The 14,138-nt window shown below is 40.6% G+C and overlaps 1 protein-coding gene across 1 annotated transcript; it reads right to left on the bottom strand.

Annotated features, from left to right (window-relative positions):
• Window positions 1-2,416: 2,416 nt before the first annotated feature.
• On the bottom strand, window positions 2,417-12,057 carry LOC135533616 (uncharacterized). The gene is made up of 9 exons (XM_064960904.1): window positions 11,956-12,057; window positions 11,559-11,726; window positions 9,439-9,484; window positions 9,031-9,184; window positions 8,879-8,915; window positions 8,358-8,602; window positions 8,127-8,161; window positions 3,949-4,027; window positions 2,417-2,607 (listed from the first exon to the last, which is right to left on the bottom strand). The coding sequence occupies exons 1-8, from the start codon at window positions 12,055-12,057 to the stop codon at window positions 3,954-3,956; spliced, it is 861 nt and encodes a 286-aa protein (XP_064816976.1). The 3' UTR covers window positions 2,417-2,607; window positions 3,949-3,953.
• Between the last annotated feature and the right edge of the window lie 2,081 nt (window positions 12,058-14,138).

The following is a 14,138-nucleotide window of genomic DNA, read 5'->3' as shown; positions in this document are numbered from 1 at the left end:
CACTTTCACATATAACACACTGTTACAAACATACATAATACACTAGCATTATGACCCAATAAATACTCAATCTCAAGAAATATTGATTCTTCATCTACTATAGTCCCACATCATTTATATATACTATATTTAAATTGTTTTTAAATAATGTTTAAACTTATATATTGAAAGGTTTCTAGTTTGCTCAGTTAATTTATTCCATTTCTTTATTGCTCTAATCGAAATGTTCTTTTTGTGAGACCCTGATTCATGTGAACGTATACAAGTTTAATATTCTTCATATAGTCACCGTGATAGTAAATGTCCATTTCTGTTTTTTCTATTAATGCCAGGCGAATCCGTAATATTTTTAAGAGACCGGAATGAGGTTTCTAAAGCAGTTTCCTGTATTGAAGACTTTTCCTTAGTTTCGGGTTGGAAAATGAATACCAGTAAGTCAGTCTTATTTCCACTCAAGGATTGTGTTTTACAGGAAGTACAGTGGGGCAAAAAAGTAATTAGTCAGCCACCAATTGTGCAAGTTCTCCCACTGAAAAAGATGAGAGAGGCCTGTATTTTTCAACATAGGTACACTTCAACTATGACAGACAAAGTGAGAAAAACAAATCCAGAGAATCACATTGTAGGATTTTTAATGAATTTATTTGCAAATTATGGTGGAAAATAAGTATTTGGTCAATAACAAAAGTTTATCTCAATACTTTGTTATATACCCTTTGTTGGCAATGACAGAGGTCAAATGTTTTCTGTAAGTCTTGTATTTTGGCCCATTCCTCCATGCAGATATCCTCTAGAGCAGTGATGTTTCGGGGCTGTTGCTGGGCAACACAGACTTTCAACTCCCTCCAAAGATTTTTTTTATGGGGTTGAGATCTGGAGACTGGCTAGGCCACTCCAGGACCTTGAAATGCTTCTTACGAAGCCACTCCTTCGTTGCCAAGGCGGTGCGTTTGGGATCATTGTCATGCCTTTGGTCTACAATTTTGTTTCTGGTGTCCTTTGACAGCTCTTTGGTCTTGGCCATAGTGGAGTTTGGAGTGTGACTGTTTGTGGTTGTGGACAGGTGTCTTTTATACTGATAACAAGTTCAAACAGGTGCCATTAATACAGGTAACGAGTGGAGGACAGAGGAGCCTCTTAAAGAAGTTACAGGTCTGTGAGAGCCAGAAATCTTGCTTGTTTGTAGGCGACCAAATACTTATTTTCCACCATAATTTGCAAATAAATCCATTAAAAATCCTACAATGTGATTTTTTTGGATTTTTATTCTCATTTTGTCTGTCATAGTTGAAGTGTACCTATGATGAAATTTACAGGCCTCTCTCATCTTTTTAAGTGGGAGAACTTGCACAATTGGTGGCTGACTAAATACTTGTTTTGCCCCACTGTATATGGTATCCCATCTAAAGATAAGGTTACTTATCTTGAAATTGTTATATGCAAGGATGAAAAACAAAGGAGTGAATTTAACTTTAACTCCATTGAGAAAACAAAGAACAAATTGAACCTCTTGTTGATGAGAGATATTTCGTTATACGGTTGGGTATTATTATCCAAAGCTGAAGGGTTATCCAGGTCGGTTTATGTCTCGTTATCACTTGACTTACCCCCTAAAATTGTAAAGGAGTTAGATAAGATTATTTATAGTTTTATTTGATGTGATATCCACAAAAATGATGTGGATATATTGAAGCAACATCTCAAGACATCAGTCAGGAAGTTAAGGCTTGGTCGAACGTGGGTATTACAAATGGACAATAACCCCAAGTATACTTCCAAAGTTGTGGCAAAATGACTTAAGGACAACAAAGTCAAGGTATTGGAGTGGCCATCACAAAGCCCTGATCTCAATCCTATAGAAAATTTGTGGGCAGAACTAAAAAGGTGTGTGCGAGCAAGGAGGCCTACAAACCTGACTCAGTTACACCAGCTCTGTCAGGAGGAATGGGCCAAAATTCAGTCAACGTATTGTGGGAAGCTTGTGGAAGTCCACCCGAAACATTTGACCCAAGTTAAACAATTTAAAGGCAATGCTACCAAATACTAATTGAGTGTATGTAAACTTCTGACCCACTGGGAATGTGATGAAAGAAATAAAAGCTGAAATAAATCATTCTCTCTACTATTATTGTGACATTTCACATTCTTAAAATAAAGTGATGATTCTAACTTACCTAAGACAGGGATTTTTTTACTAGGATTAAATGTCAGGAATTGTGAAAAACTGAGTTTAAATGTATTTGGTTAAGGTGTATGTAAACATCAGACTTCAACTGTACATAGAAGTGCACACTATTCTTATTTTTTTAATGTATCTTAAAAGTAAAAGTAATATAGTCAACTATACAACTTCTACTACTACTACTACACTTTATATCATCCAATAATATATAATGAAAAACACTCAAAATTGCAATTATGTTAATTTCAAATATTTATTTTGAAATATAGATTAGGTGCTCTTCTTTTTATAGCAGGAAGTAAAGGGACTGGACAAGGCTTTGCCTATAGCTGAAAACATCCTGGAAATGAGCGAACGCTTCCCTGGTTTCTTCATGGTGGAGCACACACTCTCTGTTCGGCAGGATTCTTGATCATTGACAATTGCTGGGGAAAAATGTAAACATAACATTTTCTTTAACTGACCCTAGTTAGTGTGAAGAATTAGTATTGCATTATTATTATTTCAATTGTAATATTCTACATAATTTACAAATGTAGGGCGGCAGGTAGCCTAGAAATCTCATTCCGCCTATTTAACACAGAAGTGTTACATAGGCTACCCCCAGGGCTTAGACTGTTTAGTGCCAAAAAGAAGGGGAGAAAAACATGCAAAAATATATATACATATAAATATAAATATATATATATTCGTCAACTTTCTTATATCTCTCAGATTTAGGACAGACACTTTCCATGTAGTGAATATGTTATTCAATGCATTTGTATCGGCTATTAGCAGTAAGGACGATACAAACCCCTCGGCCTAGACAGGGCTTAGACTCTTGTGGGTTAAAAAGCATGATCATTACAAAGGTGCAACTCATGCTGGGGACAATAAAAGGCCACGCTAAAATGTGCAGTTTTGTCACACCACACAATGCCACAGATGTCTCAGAGACAGAGACTGAGAAAAATAGGAGCAAGGAAAAACGCTGGTTGACTTGTTTTGAGGGAGCGTGCAATTGGCATGCTGACTGCAGGAATGTCCACCAGAGCTGTGGCCAGAGAATTTAATGTTTATTTCTTTACGATAAGCCGCCTTCAATGTCGTTTTAGAGAATTTGGCAGTATGTCCAACCGGCCTCACAACCACAGACCAAGTATATGGCGTCGTGTTGGCTGTAGGGTTATGGTGTGGGCAGGCATAATCTACGGACAACGAACACAATTGCATTTTATCAATGGCAATTTGAATGCACAGAGATACCATCACGAGATCCTTAGGCCCATTGTCGTGCCATTCATCCACCGCCATCACCTCATGTTTCAGCATGATAATGCATGGCCCCATGTCGAAAGGCCTGCATACTCACCAGACATGTCACCCATTTAGCATGTTTGTGTACAACAGCGTGTTCCAGTTCTCACCAATATTCAACAACTTCACACAGCTATTGAAGAGTGGGACAACATTCCATAGGCCACAATCAACAGCCTGATCAACTCTATGCGAAGGAGAAGTGTCACGCTGCATGAGGCAAATGGTGATCACACCAGATATTGATTGGTTTTCTGATCTACGCCCCTACCTTTTTTCAAGGTATCTGTGACGAACAGATGCATATCTGTATTCCCAGTCATGTGAAATCCATAGAAAAGGAGCCTAATGAACGTATTTCAATTGACTGATTTCCTTATATGAACTGTAACTCAATAAAATCTTTGAAATTGTTGCATGTTGCGTTTATATTTATGTTCAGTACACATTTGAGTGTATTGACTTACCTGTTTCACTGACGGCAGGGGTCTGGTTCTGGGAAGGTGTTGGAGTGCAGTGGTTCTTCTTGTTGTCCTTCTTTGTACACTGGGTAACAAACAGTCATTTATACAGTAGGAGAAATTGCACACAAAGGGTATCAGTGATTACCATCATACTGTACGTAATGAATAAAAATAATCTGAAAAATGTGTATTTTGATGACATATGTACCTTTGGGTTGAGTCCACAGAGAGCGCTGAATCTTCCTCTCTTCTTTTCCTTTCTGCCAGTTGTTGGAAGCCCAGAATTACCTACCTCGTCACTGCCAAGTTCATTGCGTGATGACAACTGGGTCATGGAGGGAGGTGAAGAGCTAGCCTCATTGCATTTCGTTAGTAGTTCCCTAGTTAATGATTTGACCAGGGCATCGTCAAATGCATAATCCGTTGACTTCATTGCAACCTGGAGCATCTTCTCTGACCCGAATTCTTGAAGAAGCCCCTTGTAGACAGCCTTGAAAATATTTTGAATTTTCAGATTCTGGGGTAGGCTTGAGTTGGTTCAAGGCCTGAGGTGCCACAGAACTCAGACAGAATCCTCTTTGTGAGAACTCTTGATGTTTCACCAATGTCAGAGGATTCCAGTAATGTGATAGGGGTGATCATTGACAGCAATCTAACAATCAGTAAAAGTACCAAAGAGGTGTAGTCATTGCTAGTGGAGTCACATGATGCATGTGTATCAGAGTCCATGGCTGATGGAGTTGATGGATGCACAGAGGCACTAGACATCTCCAGATCTTTGTTGTCCATCTTGGATTCCACCTCTCCTAAAACTTGAATATCCACAGTTCCACCGTTGTGTGTGCTGCTGCCAGACAGAGATGGTCTAGGCAATGATTTGGCACTAGACTGACGGCTAGTGGTCATGAGAGCCGGTCTGTCAGAGTCAAGTGTTCCAGCATCAGTTGGGGACAACCCATTGATTATGTTCATCAACTCTGATAATTCTTCTGATGAATTGGAGGCCACAGAACAGGTATCCATGACCTGATTGACCATTATATTGGTGAAAAGGCTCTTTGTGTCACAGTAAACCTGTGAGGAACTAATGGAGATGTCAGAAGAGCTCGGGATAAGCCGACTTGTGTCCTGCAGAGAACCATCAGAGATGATAGTTTGGCAGAAATCGGATCCTTGTGATGGTGGAGGAAGCCAGAAGACAATCTGCTGTAGCAGACGTTTTATTGACTCCGTAGCAAAGGAGTACACAAGGTCAGATGGAAACTCCCTGGATTCTTCAGAAGCATTCAATCCTGTCTTCAGCTTCAAAAGAATAGAGTCAGACACGGTCTTGCCAGCTGGCACAAAAAGATCCTGGGGGGTGTTGTGACTCTTTATGAGCTCATAAACTTTGTCAGTGAGCTCATGTGAGAAGTTCTGAAGACCGTCCCTGGGGCTGAGTCTCGCAAGTCTTCTTGTAAAAGAAGTGACATCATCTGCAGTGGCTATGTGTTCCGTATCTTCTCTTGGAATGACCTCCATAACAATGTCAACTATGGCAGAGATGGTTTGCCTTGTGTAATTTGCTGACCCTTGTGAATGAGTTGAGGAGTCACTCATATCAATGACCGAACTCCTAATGATAGGACAATAGCTTAAAACAGGCCACTCATCGGGGACTGGAGTGCCTGGAAGAGAATTTGTAAAATCACTCTGGGACCCTCTGGTCATGGCAGAGGTGATGGACAGGAAGGACTTTGAGGAGGATGGCCGGTGTATCTCGTGTCTATCAGTTCTCACCATGTCAACATCCTCCAACATGGAGCCCACGATGGAACGAGTCAAGAGGCCTTTCTCTGAGGTGCTCATCCTCTCTGACATAGACACTCTCCTCTGGATTGTCATCAGAGTCTGACTAATTAAGGCTTTGGAATAATTTACCATGCTGGTCTGGCTGCCTTCATGTTCACTGTAAATCATTTTTGTAGAAGTAGCTGTTCTGCATATGGATTCGGTATGTTTGGGGGCCTCAACCACACTGTCTAGGAGGACCGGTTGTTGCTGGGCAAAAAAGTCCTTGACCTTGGTGAACACATTGTTGAACAGGTTAACAGTGCCTGGCCAAATGATCTTTCCTTTCACATTGGCCCCGTTGTGAACACTGACAGGAAGGGTTGAAGCTGACAGTGATCTCTCTAACTGGCTAGACACTGAAGTATCAGACATTTTAGTCATCTGGGTGAAGCTATTAAGGTCTTTAGTGATGCTTATGACGATGTTGGATGCTGCAGAATTGGTGTGCAGAGAAGAGGTGAACAAAGGTGGAGTTCCACTCTTCTGAAGGATTTTGACATCTCTATCATCACCATCATTACTGGACTCTGCACAAATGTCTGCACATCTACCATCAAGGCTGGTATTTACAATGCCAATCAACCCTGATTGAAGGATCCCACCAGCTATATGTGAGGCTTTAGTTTGAAACTCCTCAGTACATAGTTTGTCAAAGGCTGTGGATTTAAGACTTCTAGAGAATGCCTCCTCATCATTGGTGTTCTCACCATGCAAATTGTCCTGTGTATTGACAGCATAGTCATCAACAGATAAATATGATTTGGAGGCGGCAAGGACGTCAATCTGAGAAACAACGGCATCCAAAAGCTTGGACAGGTCTTCTGTATCTCCTTTTAGGCAAGAGAAGCATTCCTCCATGGATTCCTCAGAGTGATACACAGTGAGGATTTGACTAATGACCTCCTTGGTACAGGTTTGAAGGTCCGCTTGGATTTCAAGAGAATCCCTATTACAAGTTACCTGAGAATCTAAACTTTCACTAGGTGAGGCAGAACAAGAACTGGTGAAATCATTCAAGTCAGACATGATGCCATCCACAAATAGAATGGCCTCCAGAGACTCTTCAGAATCACACTCTCCAACAGAAGATGAGAACTTCTCCATCACCTCAGTCTTATACAAGACTAGAACCTGGCTGGCAATCGCTTTTGTGGTGTCAAGGAGGACTTGGTCTTGCAAATACTTGTTGAGAGCCAAGATAGGTGTTGGGGTCTCACTTTGTCCTTTTTGTTCATTCATAGATGAGGGGGTTATTAAAAGTGGTTTACAAGAAATGGAGTCCGATGTGACAGCCTCACCATTACTGGAACGACCGACGTCCAGGCACAAAGTTTGAACCATTGTGAAAGAATCTTTTGTGCTCTCCACAAATGTACTTCCGAGATCCCCTTTTTCTGGACAGGTAAGAAGCCTCTTCAGCGTATTTTTCAAGTCGTAGTAACAACCAACAGTGTAAGACCAGATCTTACTTTGATGGTTTTCAAGAAGGATCTGCTCACCCTGTGCAGGGGAGCAGGATGCCCTGATAGACTGGGTAAGATTGTCCATGTCTGAAACAAAGGTACTTACCAACTCAGAGGCCTCAGGGTCAATCATAAGGTCTCTGATCTCACCTATCCTAGGAGTTGGACTAGATGATGTAGTGCCAGAACAACATGATGTACAACCCCTGAATCTTTTAACGATCTCCCGGATCGATTCAGTGGCCTTGGTCTGAAACTCCTCAGTGAGTAGTCTGTCCATACTTTGTGTTGACAGACGAAGACTAGATTTGGCACCTTTGATATTTAGGTTGCTCTCTCCTTGTTTTAGCATCTCCTCGGGACTTTTACAAGCTTCAAGCATCTTCATATGGTCAGCAACAACACAAAGCAGTTCCCTCTTGTCGGGTTCATTTTCCTCCTTATTGCTGAAGTTCAAAACAGTGCCACTGAGGGCTGTCATGACCTGTCCTGTTAAATGTGTCATATCCACCTCAACACCATCCTCTCTGAGAACAACACTCTGCTCAACACTCTTCCCATTAATGTACATCTGAAGTATGTTGGAAACTCCAGACACCATCTCCTCAACCACCTTGGTGCTGGAGACACCACCACTGGCAAAAATGACAGGGGACATTCGCCCAGAGATGGGAGTTTGGATGGCCACAGAGATTATGGAATTGACCTTCTTTGACACTTCTCCAACAATAACCCGGGATAGACTTTGAGTGTCTACCTGGCCCTCTCTTTGCATACAGAGGACATTGTTCAGTGACTTTTTGAAGGAATCCTGGACACCAGTGAGGAGACTGTCCTCAGTGATCCCAAAAAAGTCACTGAGTGGCTCAGATGAAATAGACTCACCATCTCCCTGAGTATTTGGCAACACTGTCTGAGACCTTTGAGAATACAAAGCAAACAATACATCATTCCATATTCAATAGTAGACACGGTAGTCACATCAATGCATAATTCAGTAATCAATTAAATTGGTCATTAAGAGTAAACTGTTACACAGATAACAAAACATATTTTCACAAAATGGGTTATGAATAGTTAGGTGAAACCGGTTTCTTTAGGAATGACTGAACATACCCATTACGAGAGGAGCTTGATTTGGCCGTGCAAGACCTTGAGGATTTGCTGCTGCCTCTCTTGCGAACCTTCAGGTTTGTGCTAGAGGATCTCTCTGATTCTGTCAGAGACTTGCCGGATACTGGAGACACATGGCTGTATATCCGTACAAAACGGAAAATTGCAGGGATGATGACCTCCAGGATGGCCTCAGATACAAACCGCACAATCTGCAGGCACATCTCTGCAAGCAATGCCCTCATCACCTGTAGGACCGAAACAGTGTAGGTAGATTACTCATAGCCGGGCTTTGAAACCAAGCTCCTCAGAGAGATACCAACAATCTCACATATGTTCATGAGAATCATGAAAGTGGCATACATTGGAAAGCATGAAAAGCAGTAGGCTACTAAAAAGCTCTTTGTATATAACTGTTTGTGATAATGTGGATGATACTGTAGATAGATAAAAGGCTTGTATCTAATTTTCTTGAAACATCTATTAATATATCTATGAATCATTTTCAAGGTTAAGGGACTTACAGGGTCCATCCTGCCAATGCTTAACTGCCTCCATTGCCTACAGGAGATAATTAGATGTTTTTAGCACCAAAAAGCACACCAACACACATACAATTTATAAAATCCTCCAGATGACATTGCATTCAAATACTACAATAGAAGTTTGGACATACTCCTCAGTAAGTTTTTCCAGAAACCGGATGATAATCGGGTTGAAAGCATCCGGATCGATTGGTGGGAGGTCAAGAGCCCTGGTCTGACAGGCCCTGGAGACACATTCACTTAGGATCTTTTCATTAGATTGTCCCTGGTGAGATGTCCCCTGAACTGCCATCCCAGAGAATTCCACAGATGTAGAGGGACCTGTGTGCAAAGCAGCATTCACCAAGGTAAAGAAGTCAGAAAACATGTAACCTTCTAAGGCAAGTATGTATTAGCCAATTTTGTGTACTTTGTGAAGTTAAGTACCCAAGAAAGGATTATGCACTCGCTATTAGTCCTCTGCTCAATAGATGTCCATACTAAATCACATTTACATGCAAAAGGATTACATTCAGTGAAATTAGAGTTTAATTTATGACCTGCATCAGTGATCTGCTCCACTTTGTTTCTCTTGGTCCTCTTGGTCTAAAAAGACAATACAGTCAATGATATACACGTAGATACTGTATGAAGCCATTCCAATACAGCCCTTTGAGTAGAGCAAGGGTAAGAATGATTGCTTAATTCAACATTTAGGCGGTTCATGAGGCTTGGTGCTCACAGAATCAGTAGGCTATTAAAGAAATACTCAAACAGGCAACATAAGCTATATCTGTCTTAGTCCTGTATATATGTATACAGTACCAGTCAAAGGTTTGGACACACCAAAGGTTTGGACATTCAAGGCTTTTTTTATTTTTTACTATTTTCTACATTGTAGAATAGTAGTGAAGACATCAAAACTATGAAATAACACATATGGAATCATGTAGGTACCAAAACGTGTTAAACAAATCTAAATATATTTTATATTTGAGATTCTTCAAAGTAGCCAATCTTTGCCTTGATGGCAGCTTTGCACACTCTTGGTATTCTCTCAACCAGCTTCACCTGGAATGCTTTTCCAACAGTCTTGAAGGAGTTCCCACATATGCTGAGAACTTATTGGCTGCTTTTCCTTCACTGCTGTCCAATTCATCCCAAAACATCTCAATTGGGTTGAGGTTGGGTGATTGTGGATGTCAGGTCATCTGATGCAGCCCTCCATCACTCTCCTTCTTGGTCAAATAGCCCTTACACAGCCTGGAGATGTGTTGGTAATTGTCCTGTTGAAAAACAAATGATAGTCACTGCAAACCTGATGTAACACTGCAGAATACAAATGAATTCTAAATAAATCACAGACAGTGTCACCAACAAAGCGCCCCCACATTATCACAATGCTTCATGGTGGGAACCACAATGATCATCTCCATTCACAAAGACATTGTTGGAATTTCTCATCAGACCAAAGGACAGATTTCCAAGCAATGTCCATTGCTCGTGTTTCTCAAGTCTCTTCTTCTTATTGGTGTCCTTTAGTAGTGCTTTCTTCGCAGCAATTTGACCATGATGGCCTGATTCACGCAGTCTCTTCAGAACAGTTGATGTTGAGATGTGTCTGTGACTTGAACTCTGTGAAGCATTTATTTGGGCTGCAATGTGAGGTGCAGTTAACTCTGATGAACCTATCCTCTGCAGCCGAGTTAACTCTGGGTCTTCCTTTCCTGTGGCGGTCCTCATGAGAGCCAGTTTGCATTCCAGGTGACTACCTCATGAAGCTGGTTGAGAGAATGCCAAGAGTGTGCAAAGCTGTGATTAAGGCAAAGGGTGACTACTTTGAAGAATCTCAAATATAAAATAGATTTTTTTTGATACCTACATGATTCCATATGTGTTATTTCATAGTTTTGATGTCTTATTCTACAATGTGGAAAATAGTAAAAATAAAGAAAAAACCTTTTGACTGGTAATATATATATATGGATGATTTACAAAGCCAGGAACATTTAACAATTAGGCTATTAATTATAGACCTAATTTAGTTGGGTTTTCCTATCTCCTCAATTTTCTTAGACAATTAGGCTAAGGCCAGGGCTGTTTCCCCATCTCTGCTGCTGCTGCTGCCTCTGCAGCATTGTTCTCAATCCCAATATGCTGGTTAACTTTGCTATTATGCACATAGCAACATAGGAAAGGGTGGCAATTCTACGGAGCACTGAAGATTATGTTTCAGAACCACGGACAGCGACCGTATCCAATGCAGGAGAAAGCGCATTTGTTATAAAATAATATTTGATTTATTAGTGTTGCACCATTATTTTAACATAATATAACCATATACAATTTCAGTATCACGTCTTAGCGTGATGGACTGTGCCATCCCTGTGGCCTCGGCAATAGATTAGTCAACTGAGACAGGTGCAAATCAGACAGGTGTCCATGTGCACCATGAAGAAAAAAAACTTTTGCAGCTGCTTCGACTTAAGAAATCCCAGTCAACCAACAGCCTATTGACCAAACTGTCGAACAAATGGGGTCAGCCCTAGATTTACTATTAGGAGATAAAAGGGTATTGCATGGGCAATTTACCTTCCTCAGAACAACATGCTGTAGGGGCAGGTTATAGATATGAAAGATATCACAAATATCCACATCTCTGCTCAATCTATTCCCTTACCTTGACTTTATTTCTCTTCACGGCATCCTGCTCCATCTGAGGCAGAGGATTCTTCTTCACCTCATCCTCTTCTTCATCATTCTGATTATCAACAAAATCTCTCTCAGCTGCATCAGTATCAGTGCTCTGTTCAACTATGGACCTGTTGGCACTGGTCTTCCTCTTGGTCTAAAAAGACAATACAGTCAATGACATACTGTATGTTGCCGTTGGTATACAGGCCTTTGAGAAGAGCTACAGTAAACAATTGGTGATTGAATATTAAGAGATGGAAGTCTGTTGTAAGGACAATTTATCCTCCAACCTCACAACATGTTATATGGCGTATTGGACAGGTTTAAAGTGTGGACAGGTAAGTCCCCAGATTTCCCTTTCTCTCCTCAGTCTAGTCTCTCACCTTAACTTTTCTCCTTGTCACAGCCTTCAACTCGATCTGAGGCAGGGGATCCTTCACTTCACTATCTTCTGGATAGTTTAAACCCAGGATATCATTCTTCATTTTCTGGACTTGACCTTCCAAACATTGATGATCATGTGGATCATCTTTGTTTAAACTCTGGAAGAAATTAGATCATTCTTTAAATGCTCATGGATATGGACAATATACCACAGCTAAGAGCTGTTCTTACACATGACACAACGCACAGTCATTATAAACTGGTTACCAACTTTTTAAGAAAAGTACAAATAAATGTTTTGTCATACCTGTGGTATACACTCTGATATACCACAGCTTTCAGCCAATCAGCATTCAAGGCTCAAAACACCCAGTTTATAATGGCCAATATATACATTTTTTACAGATAAGGTTTTCGCTATACATACACATAGATCCTATTGCCTGATATCAAGATTCGTAATTAATGCGTTATGGAGTCACCTATTATTATTATAGTTTAGGTAGAATTATGATAAATAGCCTACTGCTCTTATCTTTGCAAGGATCATATTTCAAATCAAATCAATTCATATATCCCTTCGTATATCAGCTGATATCTCAAAGCGCTGTACAGAAACCCAGCCTAAAACCCCAAACAGCAAGCAATGCAGGTGTAGAAGTACGGTTTGATGCATAACAACTCCCATAGGTTATTTTCATGCATACATTTTTTTTACAATATAAAAAATGATAATATTCGCGACACATTAACGTTAGCCCACACCGCCACCCAGCTGCCACTACTTGCGGCACCCCTATCGGCATGTCCTGTAAACCCTGTGGTTCCTGCCGCAGCATAAAAAAAGACGGTGCAGCGGTTCCTGCACCACTGCATGGGGCTTCTCTGTTAGCAATTCATAGGCTTACCTTATTATACTCCATGGTTAAAGTCTATGGCTGGAGCCTATGTTCCCATCATGTAAAACTTTACCAAGTGATTACCAAAGAGATAAACTACCGCATTTTACACGGTAACTCAGCCAACGTCATAATGTGAATGCACTTTGACGTAATAAAACAACTTCAGGGAAGATCTGTCAATCAATGCAATCAGCGACGCAATACTGGATCCACATACCACTAAAAAGACCACTCGAAACAATAAATACTGGTGTATTATCTCCGTTTCCGTTTTTTTGTACAATAATGCGATGAGACAACAAATAAATAAGTAAACAACAGCCGACACCAATGATGAGCAATACATAACATTGTAAATAAGAATGTATTCTTAACTGACTTGCCTCGTTAAATAAGGTTAAATCATTTAATAAAATTAAAATAACAAATCAAATGCAGCAATTTGAGAAGAAGGCTTGAGGGCAACTACGAACCAGTTTTGAAAAAACGAGGACAGAAACATGCCATGTGTTGTTGGGTCAGAGGCGAAGGGTCAAAGTTGAAATGAGAAAAGATGGTGGTGCATGTAGAAATACGCGTGGTTCACCGTGGTGGCAGCAAAATAAACTTCAGAGACAGTTATTACAAATGACGTGAGCTAAACGTGAATGAACAAGTATGGCATGGATGCAAACTGGAGCCCTGGCTCGCTCCTGTGGCTCGCACGTTAGCTAACATGTTACTGTGTAGCTACAACACAAGTATTCTAATCTTGAGAGAAACGTAACGTTGGCTATTGTTGTCTGTGGTCCTGTCGCTCACTTGGTACAGCATGGCGCTTTAAACGCAATAATTGTGGGTTCGATTCCCAGGAGCACCCATACATAAAATGTGTACGTGCATGGCCATTGCTTTGTCCCACAACAAACTATTGTTTATACAGTCGACTCGTTGCAGAACCTTCTGTACGTCGCCTTGCGTCCTTGATCAACCAACTCAAACGAAAATAACAGTATCCACTTAACAGCGGCATATTCAGTATCTATTGGATCAATACTCTGCGTGCCGAAGCAAGCATGATCGTAGCTAAGTCGCTTTGGGTAAAAGTTATTACTAAATGGCTTTTCCACAGAACCAGTGCAGTGGTGGAAAAAGTACCCAATTGTCATACATGACTGAGTCATTTTCTATTAAGGTATCTTTACTTTTACTCAAGTTAAAGTCACTCAGTAAAATACTAATGTAATAGTCTAAAAGTATTTGGTTTTAAATATACTTAAGTATCAAACATGTAATTGGAT

Source organism: Oncorhynchus masou, unplaced genomic scaffold, assembly GCF_036934945.1.
Source record: "Oncorhynchus masou masou isolate Uvic2021 unplaced genomic scaffold, UVic_Omas_1.1 unplaced_scaffold_2512, whole genome shotgun sequence".
Taxonomy (NCBI): domain Eukaryota; kingdom Metazoa; phylum Chordata; class Actinopteri; order Salmoniformes; family Salmonidae; genus Oncorhynchus; species Oncorhynchus masou.
This window is presented reverse-complemented; position numbering and strand designations above follow the sequence as displayed.